This window comes from Dioscorea cayenensis, chromosome 21 (genome assembly GCF_009730915.1).
Source record: "Dioscorea cayenensis subsp. rotundata cultivar TDr96_F1 chromosome 21, TDr96_F1_v2_PseudoChromosome.rev07_lg8_w22 25.fasta, whole genome shotgun sequence".
NCBI lineage: Eukaryota > Viridiplantae > Streptophyta > Magnoliopsida > Dioscoreales > Dioscoreaceae > Dioscorea > Dioscorea cayenensis.
In genome coordinates this window covers 3,521,066-3,539,192 of record NC_052491.1, presented here as the reverse complement: position 1 = coordinate 3,539,192, position 18,127 = coordinate 3,521,066, and the positions used below count along the sequence as shown (strand labels likewise).

Below are 18,127 nucleotides of genomic sequence, written 5' to 3'. Positions count from 1 at the left end.
GATGGTTGAGAGGGTGAGTCGAGAGGTAGCGGAAAGTTCTCTTTCCTCTCTTTCCTACCTCCACATTCCAAGAGTTCTTTGTGGTCACAATAGAGTGAAGTGCTAAGAGATGAACTCCTCTGGGGCTTAGTTGAGTGAGCAACAGTGTGAAGTGTTGAAGTAATCCTTAATATCTGGGGCTTAATTGTGACTAGGGGTCTTTCGCCTAGACCAAATTGTTAGATCTACATGATGGAATAGGGTTTTTTCCACCGGGGCATAGTGTAGGGTTAGTCACGGTTGACCTTAGGTTTGGGACCGTGTGTTTTAGTATTTCAACGACTCATTAAGTATCAGTTGAGAAACAGAATGGTTGGTCTTACACTTAAAACAATAGTCCTAGGGTGAGCAATGTCCGGGTGTCCCAATTTCTGTCGATTGCCGCTCCTATCTTTTATTTGCGCCTCCTTTTTCTTTCCTTATTTCTATTTTCATTGATTTTGTTCACACCACCATCGATTCATCTATATTCTAGTTAAATAGCAATATTTTTTTTTCTAATCACTATTCCCTGTGGATACGACTACCCACTCACCAGGGTATTATTACTTCAACAAACCCGTGCACTTACGGTTCACGCAAAATTGCGTTTATCAAGTTTTTTATGCTGTTGCCAGGGAATAGGCGTTTTAGAAACACTTTGCACTTTGCTGTTTTAGCTATTCACCATTTATTCTATTTCACACTTACTTACTCTTCCATCGTTCTGATATGATTTTCTTTCTTTGGTTGCAGTTCCAGGTTATGACCCAAGGGAACCCTTCGACATTGGTTGAAGGAGATCCTAAACTTGAACGAACACTTCTTAGAAGGGGAAAAGAACCTATGCAAGACAGTCAAATCAAGGGTCAGAAAATATGGCAGAACAGAATGAACAACAGAGGACACTATCAGATTACGCCAGACCTGCAGTTCTGGTGACATAGTCTAATATTGTGCAGCCACAGATTGCAGCTCAGAACTTTGAGCTCAAGCCAGCATTCATCAAGATGATATAGTAGTCAGCAAAGTTTAATGGTTTGGTCGATGAGGATCCGAACAACCACATCGAGAACTTCTTGGAAGTGTGTGACATGCTTAAGATTAATGGAGTTACGGATGATGTGCTATCAAATTGAGGGCCTTCCCATTTACCTTGAAGGGGAGAGCAAAGCCATGGCTACATTCATTACCCAGAGCATCGATTACTACTTGGGAGGAGATGGTAGAAGCTTTTCTTGCATGATATTTCCCTCTTGAAAAATTTGCGAGGCTCAATAATGAAATTTCCTCCTTAGTGCAAATGGAATTGGAGTCTCTTTTTGAGACATGGAATAGGTTCAAGGAGTTCCTACGGAAATGTCCCCAACATGGGTTCCCCGAGTGGATGATCATTCAGACTTTCTATAATGGGTTGAACCCGAGCACAAGACAGTTACTTGATACTGCAGCAGGAGTTACCTTAGGAAGCAAGACCCCTAAAGAAGTCCGACATCTCTTTGAAGAAATAGCCATGAACAGTTATTAGTGGAAAACAAGAGATAGAAAAAGGTAGCCGGACTTCATGAGATCGATGCAGTTACTTCATTGAGCAAGAAGTTAAATAATCTAACTTCTCCTAGAGTGGCGGCCTTGACTAGTTACACTGGGTGTGGGGGAGGACATGCTTCATCCTATTACCGGATTTCTATCGGTGGTACATCCTCGGTAGAACAAGTGGACTTTGTGGGTAATGCAATGAGAAGCCAAGGCAATCCATATTGGAACACCTACAATCCGTGTTGGAGGAGCCACCCGAATCTTTCATGGAATAGTCAAGGGCAACAAAAGGCCATGACACCACCGGGTTTCCAACAACAACAACAAGCCTCGAACATGGAGAATCGAGTTTCAGGTTTCGAAACCCGGATGATCGATCTAGAGAAAGATTTGACCAAGTTCATCCAATCGTCGAATACAAGGTTTCAGTCAGTCGAAGCCACACTTCGCAGCCACACCTCTTCATTGTACAATTTAGAAAATCAAGTGGGGGCAAATTGTGAAGTCATTATTGGAGAGACCTCAAGGAAGCTTGCCTAGTAACACCGAAACTAATTCGAGAGAACATGTAAAGGTGATCACTTTGAGAAGTGGTCGTGAGGTTGAGGGTAAGCTTCTGAGTGAGAAGACCAATGTTGAAGTACCCGAGGTTGTGAAGATAGAGGAGAGAGCCAAAGAGGAGGAGGTGGTACCCCCACCTTACAAGCCAAGAATCCCTTATCCTTCAAGATTGAAGAATGACCAAAATGATGAGCAATATAAGAAGTTCTTGGGTCTATTCAAGCAGTTGCATATCAAGATTGCATTTGTAGAGGTGTTGTCTCAAATGCCTCGCTATGGAAAGTTTCTCAAGGACCACTTGACCAACAAGAGAAAGTTGTAGGAGAGTGCATCTGTGATCTTAGATCCTTCATATTCGGCGGTGATACAAAGGAAATGCCGAAGAAGAATAAAGACCCCGGAAGCTTTATCATTCCGTGCAACATCGGTAATTTGGGTAAAGAGAAGGCATTGGCAAATTCAAGGGCTAGCATCAACGTCATCCCTTACTCATCCTTTCAAAAGCTAGGCTTGGGAGAGCCTAGGCCCACTCGGATGACACTTCAATTGGCGGACTGAACGGTGAGACATCCGAGGAGCATCATCAAAAACGTATTTGTGAAAGTTGACAAGTACATATTTCCTGTGGATTTTGTAGTGTTGGATGTTGATGAGGATGTCGATGTCCCATTGATAGTTGGAAGGCCGTTCTTGCGTACTTCCAAGGCTCTTATCGACATGGTTGGGGATGACAAGCTTACATATCGCCTCGCCGAAGCCATGAGACATTCTCTAAACTTTAATAATACTCTATACTTTCTTGATACTACCGATGAACTAATAGATGAATATGTGGAAGAAATGATGTGTTCGGACCCGTACGAGGGGTTGTTAGACCAAGAGGCAGAGAATGAAGACATCATGACACTTGGTCCAAAGGACAAGGTGCAACCTACCCCGGGGATCATGAAGAAGATTGATCCGAAAGATGAAGCATGCAAGGAGACGTCACAAGAAACGCCCCAAGGTTATAGGAATCTCCGATTAAAGGCAAAAGTACAAGTAAAAGTAAAAGGATTTGCGAATTATAAATCTTGTTATTTATTTAACATATTTATTACATCACTTATATATATACATATATTTTATATCATTGTCGCTGCTTGTGCCTCGCCGCTGCGTTGCCTGCCTTGTTGCCACCTTAAGATATGTATATCATTAAAAAAACAATCTTTTTTTAGATGTCACCGTTGCCTCAAAATGAGCCTTCTTGTAGTATTGTGGTTGTCTCGGAATGAGCCTTCTTGCCGTATTATTGATGTCTCGAATTATTATTTGTTTTTTGTCATTTCTTCGGATGTTTTGATTCATAAGTTTTTACAGGACAAAGATCCCAGGAATATAATCACTACATTCTCATAGCTTTCGGTGAGAGAGAAAAAAAATGTTTACTCCATTTGTCAGTTTGCTAGCCTGTTTTCATCACTGATATGTTCTGAGTGGACTATTCTTTGTTTGTTATGAATCAAGTCACATCGTCTCGTTTTCTATTCTGAAAGAAAAAGAGGAGGCGCTTTATTTCTCATGCAAGTGCAAGAATGAGAAGTTTCCACCTCAGCACCAAGAGGGCACACTTGGCTTCTCTGTGGGTTCTTCACCTTATATGGATCCTTCAGGCTATGATCAAAACTTCAAATGGTCATCATGCAATCAAACAAGTATGACCGGATTTGTTTCGGAAGCAACTTTACTACACAGATAAAATCTTGTGTATTAGGTTATCCTTTCTTGTTTCATTCTCAATCCCTTGGTTGTTCAATGATTTTTTTTATTAATTTGCCAGCCAATTATTTCAATGTGTCAAACTAGAACTGAAATTTGGTGGTCATTTGTATGTGTGGGACCTACCCTCTTTTTTTCAAATGATACCTGTGAGGATTTTTTTTATATATATAAATTTGAATTTCTTTTTTATTATTATTTTTTTTTATGTCAAGCATGTATGCATGCTTCTCATTTTTCAATATTTTTTTAATATATTTTTATATATATTTTTTTTTATGTCACGCATGCACACCCTATTTTTATTAATATGCTTCTCAAAAATTTTTATATCATGCACATAACCATGCATATAATGAATTTTTTTTATATATATAAACGAAGAGATCTTAGTGGCCTGATTTATTATTTCATGCTTTTCATTTTTTTTATTATTATTATTTTTATTTTATTTCTTTATTTTCATGCACATATGCATGCTTACTTTTTTTTATTTTATATGCATGCATGCATACTCATTTTTTATTATTATTTTTTTATTTCCTTTACATGCATGTGAGGATGCATGCTTACTTTTTTTATTTTATATGCATATATGCATGCATACTTCTCAATTTTTTTATATTGCACATCCTTTACACATATTAGGTTTTCCATTTCTAATGACCACCATGTCCTTTTTTTTGCATATTAAAAGGATGGCATATTCCAATTAATATGTTAAGGCTTTCATTGCTCTACTTGTTTATATTGGTGACCAAAATCTTTACAATATGAAAATCAGAAGCCGATATTTGCAGAGGCTTTGAAATCAATTCTTTTACTTATTTTATTATTATTTCATTTTTTATGTCATGCACGCATGCATGCATATAATGAATTCTTTTTTTATCATGCGCATATGCATGCTTATGAATGGGGCTGGCTCCAAACGTCATCACCAGCGAACAAGAGAAGCATACGACTTAGTTACCACCATAGAGGCGGAGGAGCACCAAGTGAAGAGTGGATTCCTTCTAGATATGATTATCAGCAAGGGTACGGCCACCCTCTAATTGCTTCTCAGCGAAGGTGAGACACTGCGAGTTTGGATAGATGCTTTCCTTGTCTTGCTTCGCCATGGCCGACATGGAGGAGATGATGGAAGTGCATGAAAGACTTGGCCTTTTTACGCATAGTGTGCCTTGATAGTGAATAACAATCCCTTTATATCGGATCAGGTTTCAACCTTTTGTGACAAAAGATTCGACCCATTAACCTCATCAACCTTTTAACGGGTCGGATCTTTTTTTTTATTCCATGTCCAAACTCGTTAAAGTTGTAACTTTTTTTAGATAAGCTCTAAAAGTTTAGTCATCTAACAACTGTTCATAGATATCAAGTTACTAATTGACAAATGAAGAGAGATCTCACTAAACACATCAAAGAGAAGAACACTGAATCCATATCAACATGCAGATCATGCTTTATTGATTATAATTCCACAAATTCAGATAAAAGTTCTGGAGCCGATACAAATATATATGTTGCTTCTTTTCTTAGCTTATCTCCAACAGTTCTCTTTATTTCACGACTCCAAGTCCTTTCTCCAGTTAATAATGGATGATTCATTGCTTTAAGTTTTTATTATTTTTTTTTGCGACAAACAAAGGTTTTCTAGGGCTCTGTGAATAAGTTATCATAGATGGAAAGCCACGTAAACCACTCAAATAATGCATCTCTGTCAAACGATGTTCTTATGGTTCTTATGCATTTGGACAAGAAGATGCAGCAAGGGAAAAAAACATGCATGTAGATGAGCAAAAGCTCAAAAACAATGATAAAATGGCAGTGTTTGAAGGCCAAATGCATGAGCATCAACTAGTCCTCAGAATGATATGAACACCGTCAGTGTCCACAATGTCACTCATCTCTCCAACTTTCAGAGAAAAGGTGGCATCCTCGAAAGGCTTCTGCATCTGCCCTCGTCCTAAATCGCCTAGATCACCGCCGCGCTTGGCATAGCTGCAGTGGGAGTAACGAGAGGTGACCTCTTCAAAGTGGGTCCTTCCGGAGGTGATGTTGTCACGGAGGGAGCAGAGCTCTGGGACGGCGACGTCCCGAGTGGTGGCGCTAATGATCCGACAATCGGGGTCATTCCATGAGGCCTTGCGCTGTGAGCCTTCGTGCTTTATCAGGATGTGGGATGCCCGCACTTGCTGCTTCGACGCCATTGTCGCCCCAAGAGAGAAAGAGAGAGAGAGAGAGAGAGAGAGAGAGAGAGAGAGATTGCACGAGCTCTCGAAAATGGAGTATAGAGAGCACGAGGGAAAAGGAATATATGCATTTTTTTTATGAATCTTCGCTTTTTTTTATCGCCTCTTCTGGTCTTCCTTTTTTTTTCTTTTCTCTTATTTATTTCTTCAAACCTTCTTTTTATTTATTTTTATTATTTTTTGGGACCGGTCCTCTCTTCATGGAAGAGCACCTTGGTGCATTCGGCATTCCGAGAACCGAGTCCAGCTTCTCAAATGACGGATTTCGTCCAGATGATGAACCAGCCGAGATGTCCTCCAAGCACGAGCTTCAGTAGATCGAGGCGCTCAACGCTAGCAATATAACGCCAGGGATGTTATGGAAGGTTTTGACGATCTTGGAACCGTCAGTGCTATACATGATGAGAGGTACTTTGCGGGAACGTAGCGGCGACTGCGATCATTACATCGAGCAGTGACATTGTAGAACGGCATGCTTGGCAGCATTATTTCAGCCACTCAAGCATGCCTCGGCGGTGAACAGCGGCAACGGCAGCAGCATGCTTGGCGGCATTATCTCAGCCATTCAAGCATGCCCCGCCGATGAACAGCGACAACGACGACGAAAAGCGGGCGATCTCCTTTTTTTTATAGCTTTTTTTCATATATTTTTTTCTTCTTTTTTTAGTCCCCCCAAATTTCTCTGCTCCTCCTTCCCTTTTAAAAACCCGGCCCGTCCATATCCTCATCTTAACCTCTCCCTAAGAATCACAACGAATAAAACCCAACTTTTAAATTTCGATTAATTTCGAATTTCCAATTTAAATTTTAATTTATTTCAAATTTCAAATTTGAAAATTTATTTATTATTTTTTTTAATTTAGTTTATTTTTTATTATTATATTTTACTTATTTATTATTATTATTATTATTATTATTATTTTTTTATTGTTATTATTTTTTTATTATTATCTTTTTTTCTTCTCTGAATTTCTTTTTTCTTCTCTCATTTTTTTTGAATCCCTCTCTCCTTCCTCAATTCTTCTCTTCTTTTTTTAAAAGAAATTTTTTTTTCATCCTTATCTTAACCCCAAAACCCCCTCATCCCTTATCCTAATCCCAACTTCCCATGAGATCACAACGAGTAGGAAGGATTGGATTTTGATTATATATATATATATATATTTATTTATTTATTTATTTATTATTATTATTTGAAAATAATTTCAAATTTCAAATTTTAAATTTTTTTTTAATTTATTTATTATTTTAATTTATTATTATTATTATTTATTCATTATTTATTAATTTTTTATATTATTATTCACTTTAACTCAATTTGCCTCGGGATGTGTGTTTAAGTGCTTCAAGATTTGTACTTCTTAAACTGCCTCAAGATCCGTTCATCGCCTCGGGAGCTGTATTTGGATTATCTTAAAATTTGAGATTGCCTCGAGATATGTGTTCTTGGGGGCAATCTTGTAATTTGCATTTTTCCTTGAGATATGTTCTCAAGGGCAATTTTGTAATTTGCATTTTGCATTTGCCTCGGAATTTGCATTCTAGTCCAAGACAACCAAATAATTAATTAAGATTAAGATTAGGATGTTTAAATTTAATTCTAAACATATCCATATTTTAAATTTTACTTAACTTACGATTTGAGTTCGATTAGGACATATGTCACATTATTTATATATAAACAAATGCCCCCTTCCTACTTGTCTCACGAAATTCTCTTTGGTGAGTTTGAGTGAAAGAAGTAGGAATCCCCCAATCCTTTCCCTTGTCATGGCCAATACTTCTCAACCTTTTTGGGATATGACCCAAAATTACAGTGAGGTACCCCAAGGTCAAGCCTTCATGCGCCACACTCCTATCTTCTATTCTGAAGCCGAACCCGCAATCATATATGGAGGAGAACAATCAGAGTGGGTGAAGCGCTATCCAAACCGCATGGATATTGCCAAATTATCCACAAACCGTTGGTTTGAGGACAGTCTGACTGATGTAATTTGCTTGAAACCTGAAGGAGAAGTAAAAGATTTGAAGACATTCGAAACCCTTGGATCTAGAATCATCAACCACCGCCCGGGATGGAGAGGTAGGGAGCCTATCCAAAATAGTTTAATCGATCTTCCGTATTATATAGAGTGGGCCAAATTCATAGTCAATAACTAATCCAAGGAGTTATCTGAAGAAGAATTGGTGGGCGGGATTGTGGCTTCGGTCGGCCGCTATGATATTGACATAAACTTTTATAAAGCATTAGTAGAACTATGTGTCCCGAAACTAACACTTTCCACTTCTTACATGGAGAAGTTGGGGTTTCATTATGGGACAACAAGGAATTGGGAGGACTTCCAATTACCGGAGACATCTATGATGAAGTCATATCTCCTAATGACACAATCTGCCGAAGGTATGACCCTGAACTTTCTGTTCTAAGAAATCTTTTCGACATCTTCCAATGGCTCTCAAGACAAAGCGTTGACGAAGATGTATTTTTTGAGGATTGGGTGGAATTCTTTAGGAGATCAAGACATAATTATAGGTCGGCGTCTAATCCCCCTCCAAAGCCTATTTTGAAGGCAAATTTAGTTGCTTTTATAACACTGTGGATTTGCTTTTTTATTATGCCGGGTGATCGCAAGGTAATTAGACCAGGAGTTTTTATGATGGCATGCAACCTCGCACACGGGAGGAGAGTAGCTTTTGCCCCTGCAGTGCTAGCGCGCTTATACTTAAGCTTAAATGCCATGGCTAAACACAGAAGAGGGCCCGGATTTTCTACCACAATGTTCTCTGTTCATTTCTTATATGCTTGGGCGGGTTATTATTTCCGGAGCATATATTATCTCAAGATGAGTGTTTATATAGAAAAAAAAAGGGGAAGAGTTTTAATTTGAATAAAAATCTAATCTTTATTTCTACTTGAATTAAATTTGAGTTTAAATAAAATTTAGGGGGATAAAGGTCATTTTGAGCTTATCCATGCTTAAAAAAAGAGAAAGGGAATTTTAATATTAATTAAAGTCCGATTCTATCTCCCAATTCGGATTTAAAAAAATATATATAAATTTAAAATTTGAGTTTAAAAAAGAAATTTTAATTCGGATAATAAATCAAATTCAAATTTTTAAAAAAATAATTAATTACAGATATTGGAGAAGCGGATCGGGGAGATTTTTGGTTAAAAGAATCTCAATAGTATGGTGGGCGAGGATCTTTTGCTTGGGGGATGTTGAGGATTTCGGGGAATAGAAGAAGGAAGGGAGAAGAAAAAAGAGAGACAGAGAGAAGAAGGAAAGGAGGAAAAAAATGGGAGAGGGAGAGAAGAACAAAGGGAGATAAAAAAAGAAAAAGAAGGGAGGAAGAAGAGGAGGAGAAGAAAGAAGAAGAAAACGAAGAGAATTCAACAGGCAGACAAGGAAAGAAGAGGTACTATGTTCTCTATCTATTATTATATATAATATTTGGCATGGATCTAAAAAAAAGAAAAAAAAAAAGACAAAAAAAAAAAAAAGCACATGCATATACACATAATCCTTGCCTGAACCTTTTTCTAAAAAAAACTATATGCACGTACCTATAATCCATGCATGTATTTAAAGAAAAGAAACCATGTATGCACCATGAATCTTTTCTTTGTCTCATCATGAGCTCCGAACCATGCATGTATGTGCTCTTTTTTTCTCTTTTCTTTTCTCTCCCTCTCTCGTCGAGCCCGTGGCTGAGACCATCTTCAATTGGTGATGGTGATACGGCCTTATGGAATCCAGAGGTCAACGAACTCTGTGTCAAGGCCATCATCTCATTCCCCGGTTCTAGTTCTGGTCTTAGTTCCTCACGGTGATCCAAGTTCTCAGGCTCCTAGGAATAAGAAGAACTCTCCTCCGTCACTGAACCGGGTGTTTCTGTTTCTATGCCTCCGCAAGAGAATGAAAGAGAATGAGGCATCGGTTAAGCCATGATCCTGGTCCTGTGTTGATAGCCTTTCTAAAAGATTGAAAACTAGCCTGCTAGAGTCGAAGGCAAAGAGCTGTAGTCAATGCTTAAAAGAAAGGAGTATATTTAAATCCAAGAGCAACTGAAATCTTAGTTGGCAAAGGGAAAGAGGAGGACTAGATGAAAGATGAGGTCTGCTATTCTAGAAATATTAGGTCTTTTTGAAACTTCATGATTTTTGTTAAGGGCTTTGTCGTTGATCGTAATTCAAAGATTAAGAAGCGAAATTATGAGTTTCTTAAGATCAACATGAAATTGTAGGTATGGGAGTTTATTGAAGACCTGGTCGGTGGTCGAAATACCCACGTCTCCATTACCAATTTGCAATGATCTAGGCATTCAGTTGAATACAAAGACCGCTCGATACTGTTTGAAACCCACTGAACTGGCATAGAGGATTATCTTTGATTTGAATGGAAGACTAAGAAAGGAGGAGAGTCCCGATCTATGAAGAGAAAATGAGAGTTTGCATATCCATGTAAAGGCAGAAGCGCAAGATTCCTTGGGTGTTGCTGTAAAGATGGTTGAAAATTTCCTAGTCCCTATTGAAGATGAAGTCAATGAGTACAAGCATGCTCAGCTAAGGAAGACATTGTTTGTTCGCATTGCAGGCTTCCTGCTTTCATTCTCAACAGTAGCTTGCATATGGTTCTTCCAAGTGCTATCTTCTCAAGGTCTTTATTACTTGTCCCCTTCCAAACTTTTTTTCTTATTATTACCATCATTTAGAAACTCAAAGCATGCTCTTTACAAAATCAGTCTAGGCCATGTATCTTGTTTTGATATGTTTCCATTTTTGGCCTCTTTTAGACAATAATGATATTTTGTTTTAAAAATATGATAAAAAAAAGGAGATAAAAAAATGAAAAAAATGAAGGAATTGTAAAAAAAAGAGAAAAGAAAAATGATGTAAGGAGAGTAAAAAAAGAAAGTGAAAAAAATGGAAAAAAATGAAGGGCGAGTAGAAAAAAAGAGGAAAAAAATGAAGGGTGAGTTTAAAAAAAGAAGAAAAAAAGTTTTTTTAGAGAGGATGAGGGGTATTTTGGTAATTTTACAAAAACTCCCTGAAGCTTACCGTGATGTCCATTGCCTCTTGATAGTCACGGAAGCGAATGAGCTATTGAAGATCCTATTAAACTCCCTTTGAGCTCATGGACCCTATTTGAGGCCCTTGACTCTCTTACGAGTGATGAAAAAAATTCCAAAACCCTTAAAACTCTTTTTGAGCTGATAGACCCTGTTTGAGGCCATGACTGTCTTAGGAGTGATGAAAAATTTCAAAACCCTTAAAACTCTTTTTTTGAGCTCATGGACCCTGCTTTAAGGCCATTCACTCTCTTAGGAGTGTTGAAAAAAATTCCAAAAACCCTTAAAAACTCTTTTTGAGTCGATGGACCATGTTTGAGGCCATTGACTCTCTTAGGAGTGTTGAAAAAAATTCCAAAACCTTAAAACTCTTTTTGAGCTGGTGGACCATGTTTGAGGCCATTGTGTCTCTTAGGAGTGTTGAAAAAATTTAAAAACCCTTAAAACTCTTTTTGAGCTGATGGACCATGTTTGAGACCATTGTCTCTCTTAGGAGTGTTGACAAAAATTCCAAAACCCTTAAAACCTTTTTTGAGCTGATGGACCTTGTTTGAGGCCATTGACTCTCTTAGGAGTGATGAAAAAAATTTCCAAAAATCCTTAAAAACTCTTTTTTTGAGTCGATGGACCCCTGCTTTGAGGCCTTTGACTATCTTAGGAGTGATGAAAAAAATTTCCAAAACCTTTTAAAAACTCTTTTTGAGCTCGATGGACCCTATTTGAGGCCATTGACTATCTTAAGAGTGATGAAAAAAATTCCAAAAACCCTTAAAACTCTTTTTTTGAGTCGATGACCCTGTTTGAGGCCATTGACTAGCTTAAGAGTAATAAAAAAATTTCAAGACCTTCAAAAAGCTAAGTATTCTAAAACAGAAAAAAATCAAATCTAAATCAAGGCATTAAAAAAATGACAAATTAACAAATGAGCTCAACAACCTCAGAGTTAAAGTGTTGAAGAGTTCATAAGTTGCAAAAGTCTCACAAGCCCTCGAAGGGCCAAGTTTATAAAAAAATCAAATCAAGTTCCAAATCAAAATTCAAGACACAAGTTCAAATGTCCAAGTTTCGTGTTTCAAACAAATCAACAAATGAGCTCGACAACATCGAGATTACAGCGTTGAAGAGTTCACAAGTTACAAAAATTTCACAAGCCCAAAAGCCGAACCTTATGAAAAGTCAAATCAAATTCCAAATCAAATCAAAGTTGCAAATTCAAACATCCAAGATACTAAATTTCGAACAAATTAACAAATGAGCTCAACAACCTTAGAGTTAAAGTATTGAAGAGTTCACAAGTTACAAAAAGCTTCACAAGCATGAAAGCCGAAGATTATAAAATAAATCAAGTTTCAAATTAAATCCAAGATGCAAGTTCAAAGTCCAAGTTCCAATTTTCAAACAAATCAACAAATGAGCTCAACAACCTCAGAGTTAAAGTGTTGAATAGTTCACAAGTTGCAAAAAGCTTCACAAGCATGAAAGCCGAAGATTATAAAAAATCAAATCAAGTTACAAATCAAATTCAAATCTCGCCCTTTCTTGTTCATGCATCATAATGACGAGGTAGTACGAGATTCCAGATACCCGACTGGACCCTATGCATTGGATTTATATACCATGGAATATGTGATGAATCTTCGTTGTGGAGTTCTTCCACTTCGGTGTGCTCGACATATTTTTGCAGAACCTTATAAGACACACCGATTCGGGCGCCAATTTGGATACGATCAGCATACTTCGGCTTTCATTGATGTTCCCAGGAGGGCTCCTTCTCTCGGGATTCTTGCGGGTACTCGGGCTTCATCTTTCTCGCCAAAAGGACATCTAGCTCATTCTACATCCCCGAGAATGACGGAGAAGGGAGACTTATACTTGTTTATGCACGAAATGGTTGAGGGACCCTGTGAAGCTTTTTTCCAACAGAAACATACAGTATTGATCCAAGATGACTTTAGAGACAAGAAAGCCATTAATAGGGAGCGAGGGCAATCCTCGAGGAGCCACAAATTTATCAACGAGAGTATATTCATTGATCACACTGACTTATCTCATCAAAGCGGCAAAGAACAGAATGTATGTCAACTTTATTTATTCACTTATTTATTTATTTTTTCCTATTATTAGTATTTTCTAAAAACAAAAGAAAAGTCAACTTTTACTTTATTTCTTTCCCTTCACAAAAATTTTTCAAAAAAATCCCGAGTTTTTCCCTTTTTCTTTTTACCATTTCCTTTTTTTCCGGATTTTTTTCTTTCTTATTATTTTTTTTCAACGATTTTTCTTTTTTTAAATTTTTTAAAATTTTTTATTTAATTTTTTTTCCAACGATTTTTTTAAATCTCATTTTTTTCCCCGATTTTCAAAAATTCTGATTTTTTTAATTATTATTATTATTATTTTTTTTATTTTTTTATTTTTTTATTTTTTTATTTTTTTATTTTTTTATTTTTTTGAATTTTTTTATTTTTTATTTAACTCAAAGTTAAACCTTTATAATTTCACTCTTTTTATTTGACTCGAAGTCCAAATTTTTACTCAAAGTCTATTTCCAATATAGGCATACAAATTCGTGACACCTCATTAGATAATGTTAGGGCTATTCAAAGTCCTCTTTCTCCTTTTTCATCTTTACATCTTTAATAAACTTGATGACGTCTTATATCTAGATCAATTAAACACACAAGATTTAAGTGTCGGCACCGGAGAGAACATTGGAGTCGGCGACTATGTTGGGATGGAAGACAACATTGAGTAGAGGAAAATATGGAGATTGAAGAAGCTCTTCCTAATCCACTACAAGGTATTGCCCTCATGTCATTTTTGCACATTAACCCTTTAAATTTCTATGAATTTAAAAATTTATGCCACCAGGCCCTTTAACCTCTTTTTATTTCTTCAAAATTTGTAAATAACTCCCAAACTTCCATATTTTTATATTTTTCATGATTTCTTAAAATTAAACCTCTAACTTTCATATTTTCACATATTTTCATAATTTTTATGCAACTAACCCCTTTAACTTTTCTCTTTTTCCACACTTCTTCAATATTTGCAAATAATCCCCAAACTTCCATATTTCATATTCTTCATGGTTTTTGCAAGTACACCCTTTCATATTTTCACACATGTTCCCAATATTGCATGCGTATCCTCAAACATATATTTTTTATTTTTCCATATTTCTCCATAAATTTTGCAACAAAGCCCCTCTTTTTTTTTAATGCAAATTCCCCCAAACACTTTCTTTTCACTTCTCATCATCATTTTTTTATTTTTTCAATAACTTTTTTTTCGTTTTATTTTTTTATTTATTTATTTTAATTATTATTTTAATTATTTTTATTTTTTTATTTTTATATATATTTTTTTATTTACCATGCCGCACATTCTCTTTCTTTGGAGTTTCAACATAGCAAATATTTTCCTAATAAGCATATGAATAGGTCTATAAACCTATTTTATTCTTAACTTATTATATGATTTGAATCATGTGCACATGTAGCATAGCCAACATGCATCATGCATTTGAATGACATGAAATCCACTGTGGGACCACCAAGCATTTATGTAAACATAATGGTGAGATAAATCCAACATTCATCCGATTCATGTATTCATGCATAAGGGGTGAGAAATCATGTTATTTCAATGAGGGGGACAATCATGCTTTAACATTTTCTCTCCTTTCTTTTTATTTTCTTATTATTTTCATTTTTGCCCCTTATTTATTTTAAATTTTCTTTCTGTTAGGGAATACACCAATTGCCTTGGAAAATGAGCTCCCGCAGAACCCACCAATAATCCAAGAAGGTTATTATTTTATTTTTAATTAATTATTATTATTTATTATTATTATTTTTAATTATTTTTTATTGCATAACAATTTTCTTTTTCTTTTTAGCCATTCAAGAGAATGAAAGTATTTCATCTCTTAGTCAAACACCTTCAGCAAGTTTTATAAAAGATGTTCCCTCTTCAATGGAGAGTGATGACGGGAATACTCATATTGAGAGTGTATCTTGCGATAGCAAAAATGCTAACATTGAAAACACGCCTCATGATAGCGGTAACGTCAATGTTGACACCACACTTCCAGCAATGCAGAACGAAGGTTTTATTTATTTATTTATTTATTTATTTTCTTTGTGTGCGAATTGCCGTGACATATATATATATATATATATATATATATTATTTTCTCTTCTTCTTCTTTTTTTTAGTCGTCCAAGAAATTGCTAAGGACATTCATACTCCAACCTAGGAATTGGAAAGTGACGGCTCTAATGCCGACGTCGGGGTTACAAATTTGCCCGAACAAGACCAAGGTTTTTTTTATTCTTATTCTTCTTTTATTCTTATTCTTCTTTTTTTTTATTTTTATTTTTTATCGAAGGTCAAAATTTATTTGTATATTCTCTTTGTAGGTTCAAAGAGTAGTTTTACGCCTGTGAGATGAGATGATTAACAATATCAAGTCCCTCAACTATCACAACTACCAAGACATCATCAACAAAGTGAAGGAGTCAAAATTACTCTTTGAACCTTTCAACATTGATTTGACCAATCTAGAGCCTTTCATAGAGAAGATCCCTCGATGTGCAGCCTATGCCAAAGAAACCTCAGAGGATCCTAATGTTCAAGCTCGTATCCGTAATCAACAAGCCAAGGCATGCGTACATGAAAGAAATTTGGCACTTGAGCATCTTAACAAACTCAGGGGCAGACTGGACCAATGACATAAATGCGAATAAGGAGGAGTATCAGAAACTTGCTGCGAGGGAACATAAACTTCAGGTGGAACTTTGTGAGATTCAAGGCACAATGAAGACTTTGGGTGAAAAGATGGCGGATTTAACGGACCTATTTGAAGCTTCCGAGCCTACACAAGAGAACTTCAAGTTGCGTTGGATGAGGCTAAGACACAGCTTGCTGAGAATTAAGAAGAGAACTTAGATACTCCTCTTATGGCTATTTTCACTAAATGGCTTGATGAATTGGAGGAAGCAAAAGAATCATTGTTGAAATTTACTAGGCATTAAAGAGTCTTCTTTCTTTCTTTGCTTTCCTAATTTGTTTTCTTAGTTTGCTTTTCTAGTTTGTTTATGCTTTAGAAATTGATTTTAAACATTGATTATGGACATTTGATTTGAATAAGACTTAGCTTTTTTTTTTCTTTTCTTTTCTCATGCCTCTTCATAATTGATTGATTGATTGATTGATTTTTTTATATTTTATGTATATATATATATTTTTTTAAGTGAGGGCCTTGTATTTTTTTAAGTGGGTGGCATAGGTCTTTCTCCGTTGGCGTCAATAAGTTGATATGCACCTCCTTCGTAGATGATCTCCACAACATAAGGGCATTCCCAATTTGCTTTGAATTTGCTCTTGGCCTTTTTGTTGGTGATGATGGGTCTTCTGAGGACAAGGACCATCTCTCCTTTGGTAAAAGTCCAAAAACGAGCCATCTTGTTGTATGCTTGAGATATTTGTGTTTTGTAGATTTCGAGATTTTGTTGCATCCCTAATCTTTTTTCATCTAGAGAGTCCAACTCATCCAAGCACAGCCAAACATTGTTTTCATCAGAGGTTTCATTTTGCAATGCCATTCTTAGGGAGGGTATCTGGATTTCGAGAGGTCAGATAGCTTCAGTTTCAAACACCAAAGAATATGGCGTACATTATGTCGGTGTCCTATAGGTAGTGCGGTATGCCCATAGCATCTCCGGTATGCCCATAATGATGATTTTATTTCTTCTGATAGTTGTGCACTTAGGAAAGCCGGCCTTGGGTCCTCATCACTCCCCAAGTCGATTTCAACCAACTCATCAATTGTTGCTTGCCCCGTCTTCTAGTTCAAGTTGTGCATTCTTCATCTTGATTTCCTCTTCTTCCTCCTGTAATGTTACCATCTAACACGAGTGCCTGGAAGACTCAGAATAGCCTATTCCTCTCTTATCCACATGTGCAGTAGCCCACAATCGACGAAAGCTTTGATGTGACTTCCTTGACCACTTGATTTTGCTCCCAAACCTCTCAACTATTACCCTGAGCTTGTTGGGGTAATGGCTTTGGAAGTTTATGGGTTGAGCTTCATCATCTTATATTTCTTAAATATTTATGATATCATCATTCAAGATCTTTTTGCTTTTGTCCTTATAAAAGAAAATACTTCTTTCCTTTTCATGTCGAGCTGTCACATAAAATGTCTTTAGATGCTCAACTCTATTTACATTCAATTCATCCAGGCATTTGTATAGCCCATCAAGAATCCTCGTAATGTACAATGCATTTTCTTTAATAGATCTTTCAACTTGACCCTTACTTTGGTATATATCTGCATCACTCTCATCTTCTGATGACTCAGTGTCACTACCAAAGTGAGGTGGCGCAGGTCTCTTTTCTGGAGCACAGGAGTAGTTTTGGCCGTCTTGATGAAAGACTCTTCTTCTTGGCATGGCAATTTGGCCCCTTTGGTTGATTTGGATGTGTTAAGATAATTCCTCACATCCCTTCATCAATTCTGAACTCTTCCCTATCAACCAAATACTTTGCGCATTGATATAGTGTTGAAGGAACCAGCTGGTTTTCATGAATCCATGGCCTACCTAAGAGGGCTTTATAGGATGCATCAGCGTCAATTACATGGAATTTCACGTTAAATGATATTTTTCCAAATTTAAGGGTGATAGTGATCGATTCCAATGCCTTTTGGCTGTGCTGATTGAAGCCCTGGATAATGATCTTCTCCGAAGACAAGTGGCATACTTCAAGAGCTAATGCTTGAAGAGTGTTGAGGGTCATTAAATTCAAAAAAGACCCTGGATCAATCAAAACCCAGTTGATCTTTACTCCATCATAAAATCCTGTCACATATAGTGGTCTGTTGTGTGCCGTAGTGGCAAGCAATAGGTCCTCAT

The 18,127-nt window shown here is 36.6% G+C and overlaps 1 protein-coding gene and 1 non-coding gene across 2 annotated transcripts; both read right to left on the bottom strand.

Moving 5' to 3' along the window:
• Positions 1-1,288: 1,288 nt before the first annotated feature.
• LOC120252626 lies at positions 1,289-1,395 on the bottom strand. The gene has a single exon (XR_005534083.1). It is a non-coding gene; the product is annotated as a small nucleolar RNA R71 (small nucleolar RNA).
• A 4,340-nt stretch (positions 1,396-5,735) lies between these two features.
• On the bottom strand, positions 5,736-6,092 carry LOC120252505 (peptidyl-prolyl cis-trans isomerase Pin1-like). The gene has a single exon (XM_039260676.1). It carries the CDS (start codon positions 6,090-6,092, stop codon positions 5,736-5,738), a length of 357 nt encoding a protein of 118 aa, XP_039116610.1.
• Between the last annotated feature and the right edge of the window lie 12,035 nt (positions 6,093-18,127).

What these genes read in the sequence shown, in the direction of transcription:
- LOC120252505 (XM_039260676.1), bottom strand. Translation starts at nt 6,092, where the DNA reads ATGGCGTCGAAGCAGCAAGTGCGGGCATCCCACATCCTGATAAAGCAC.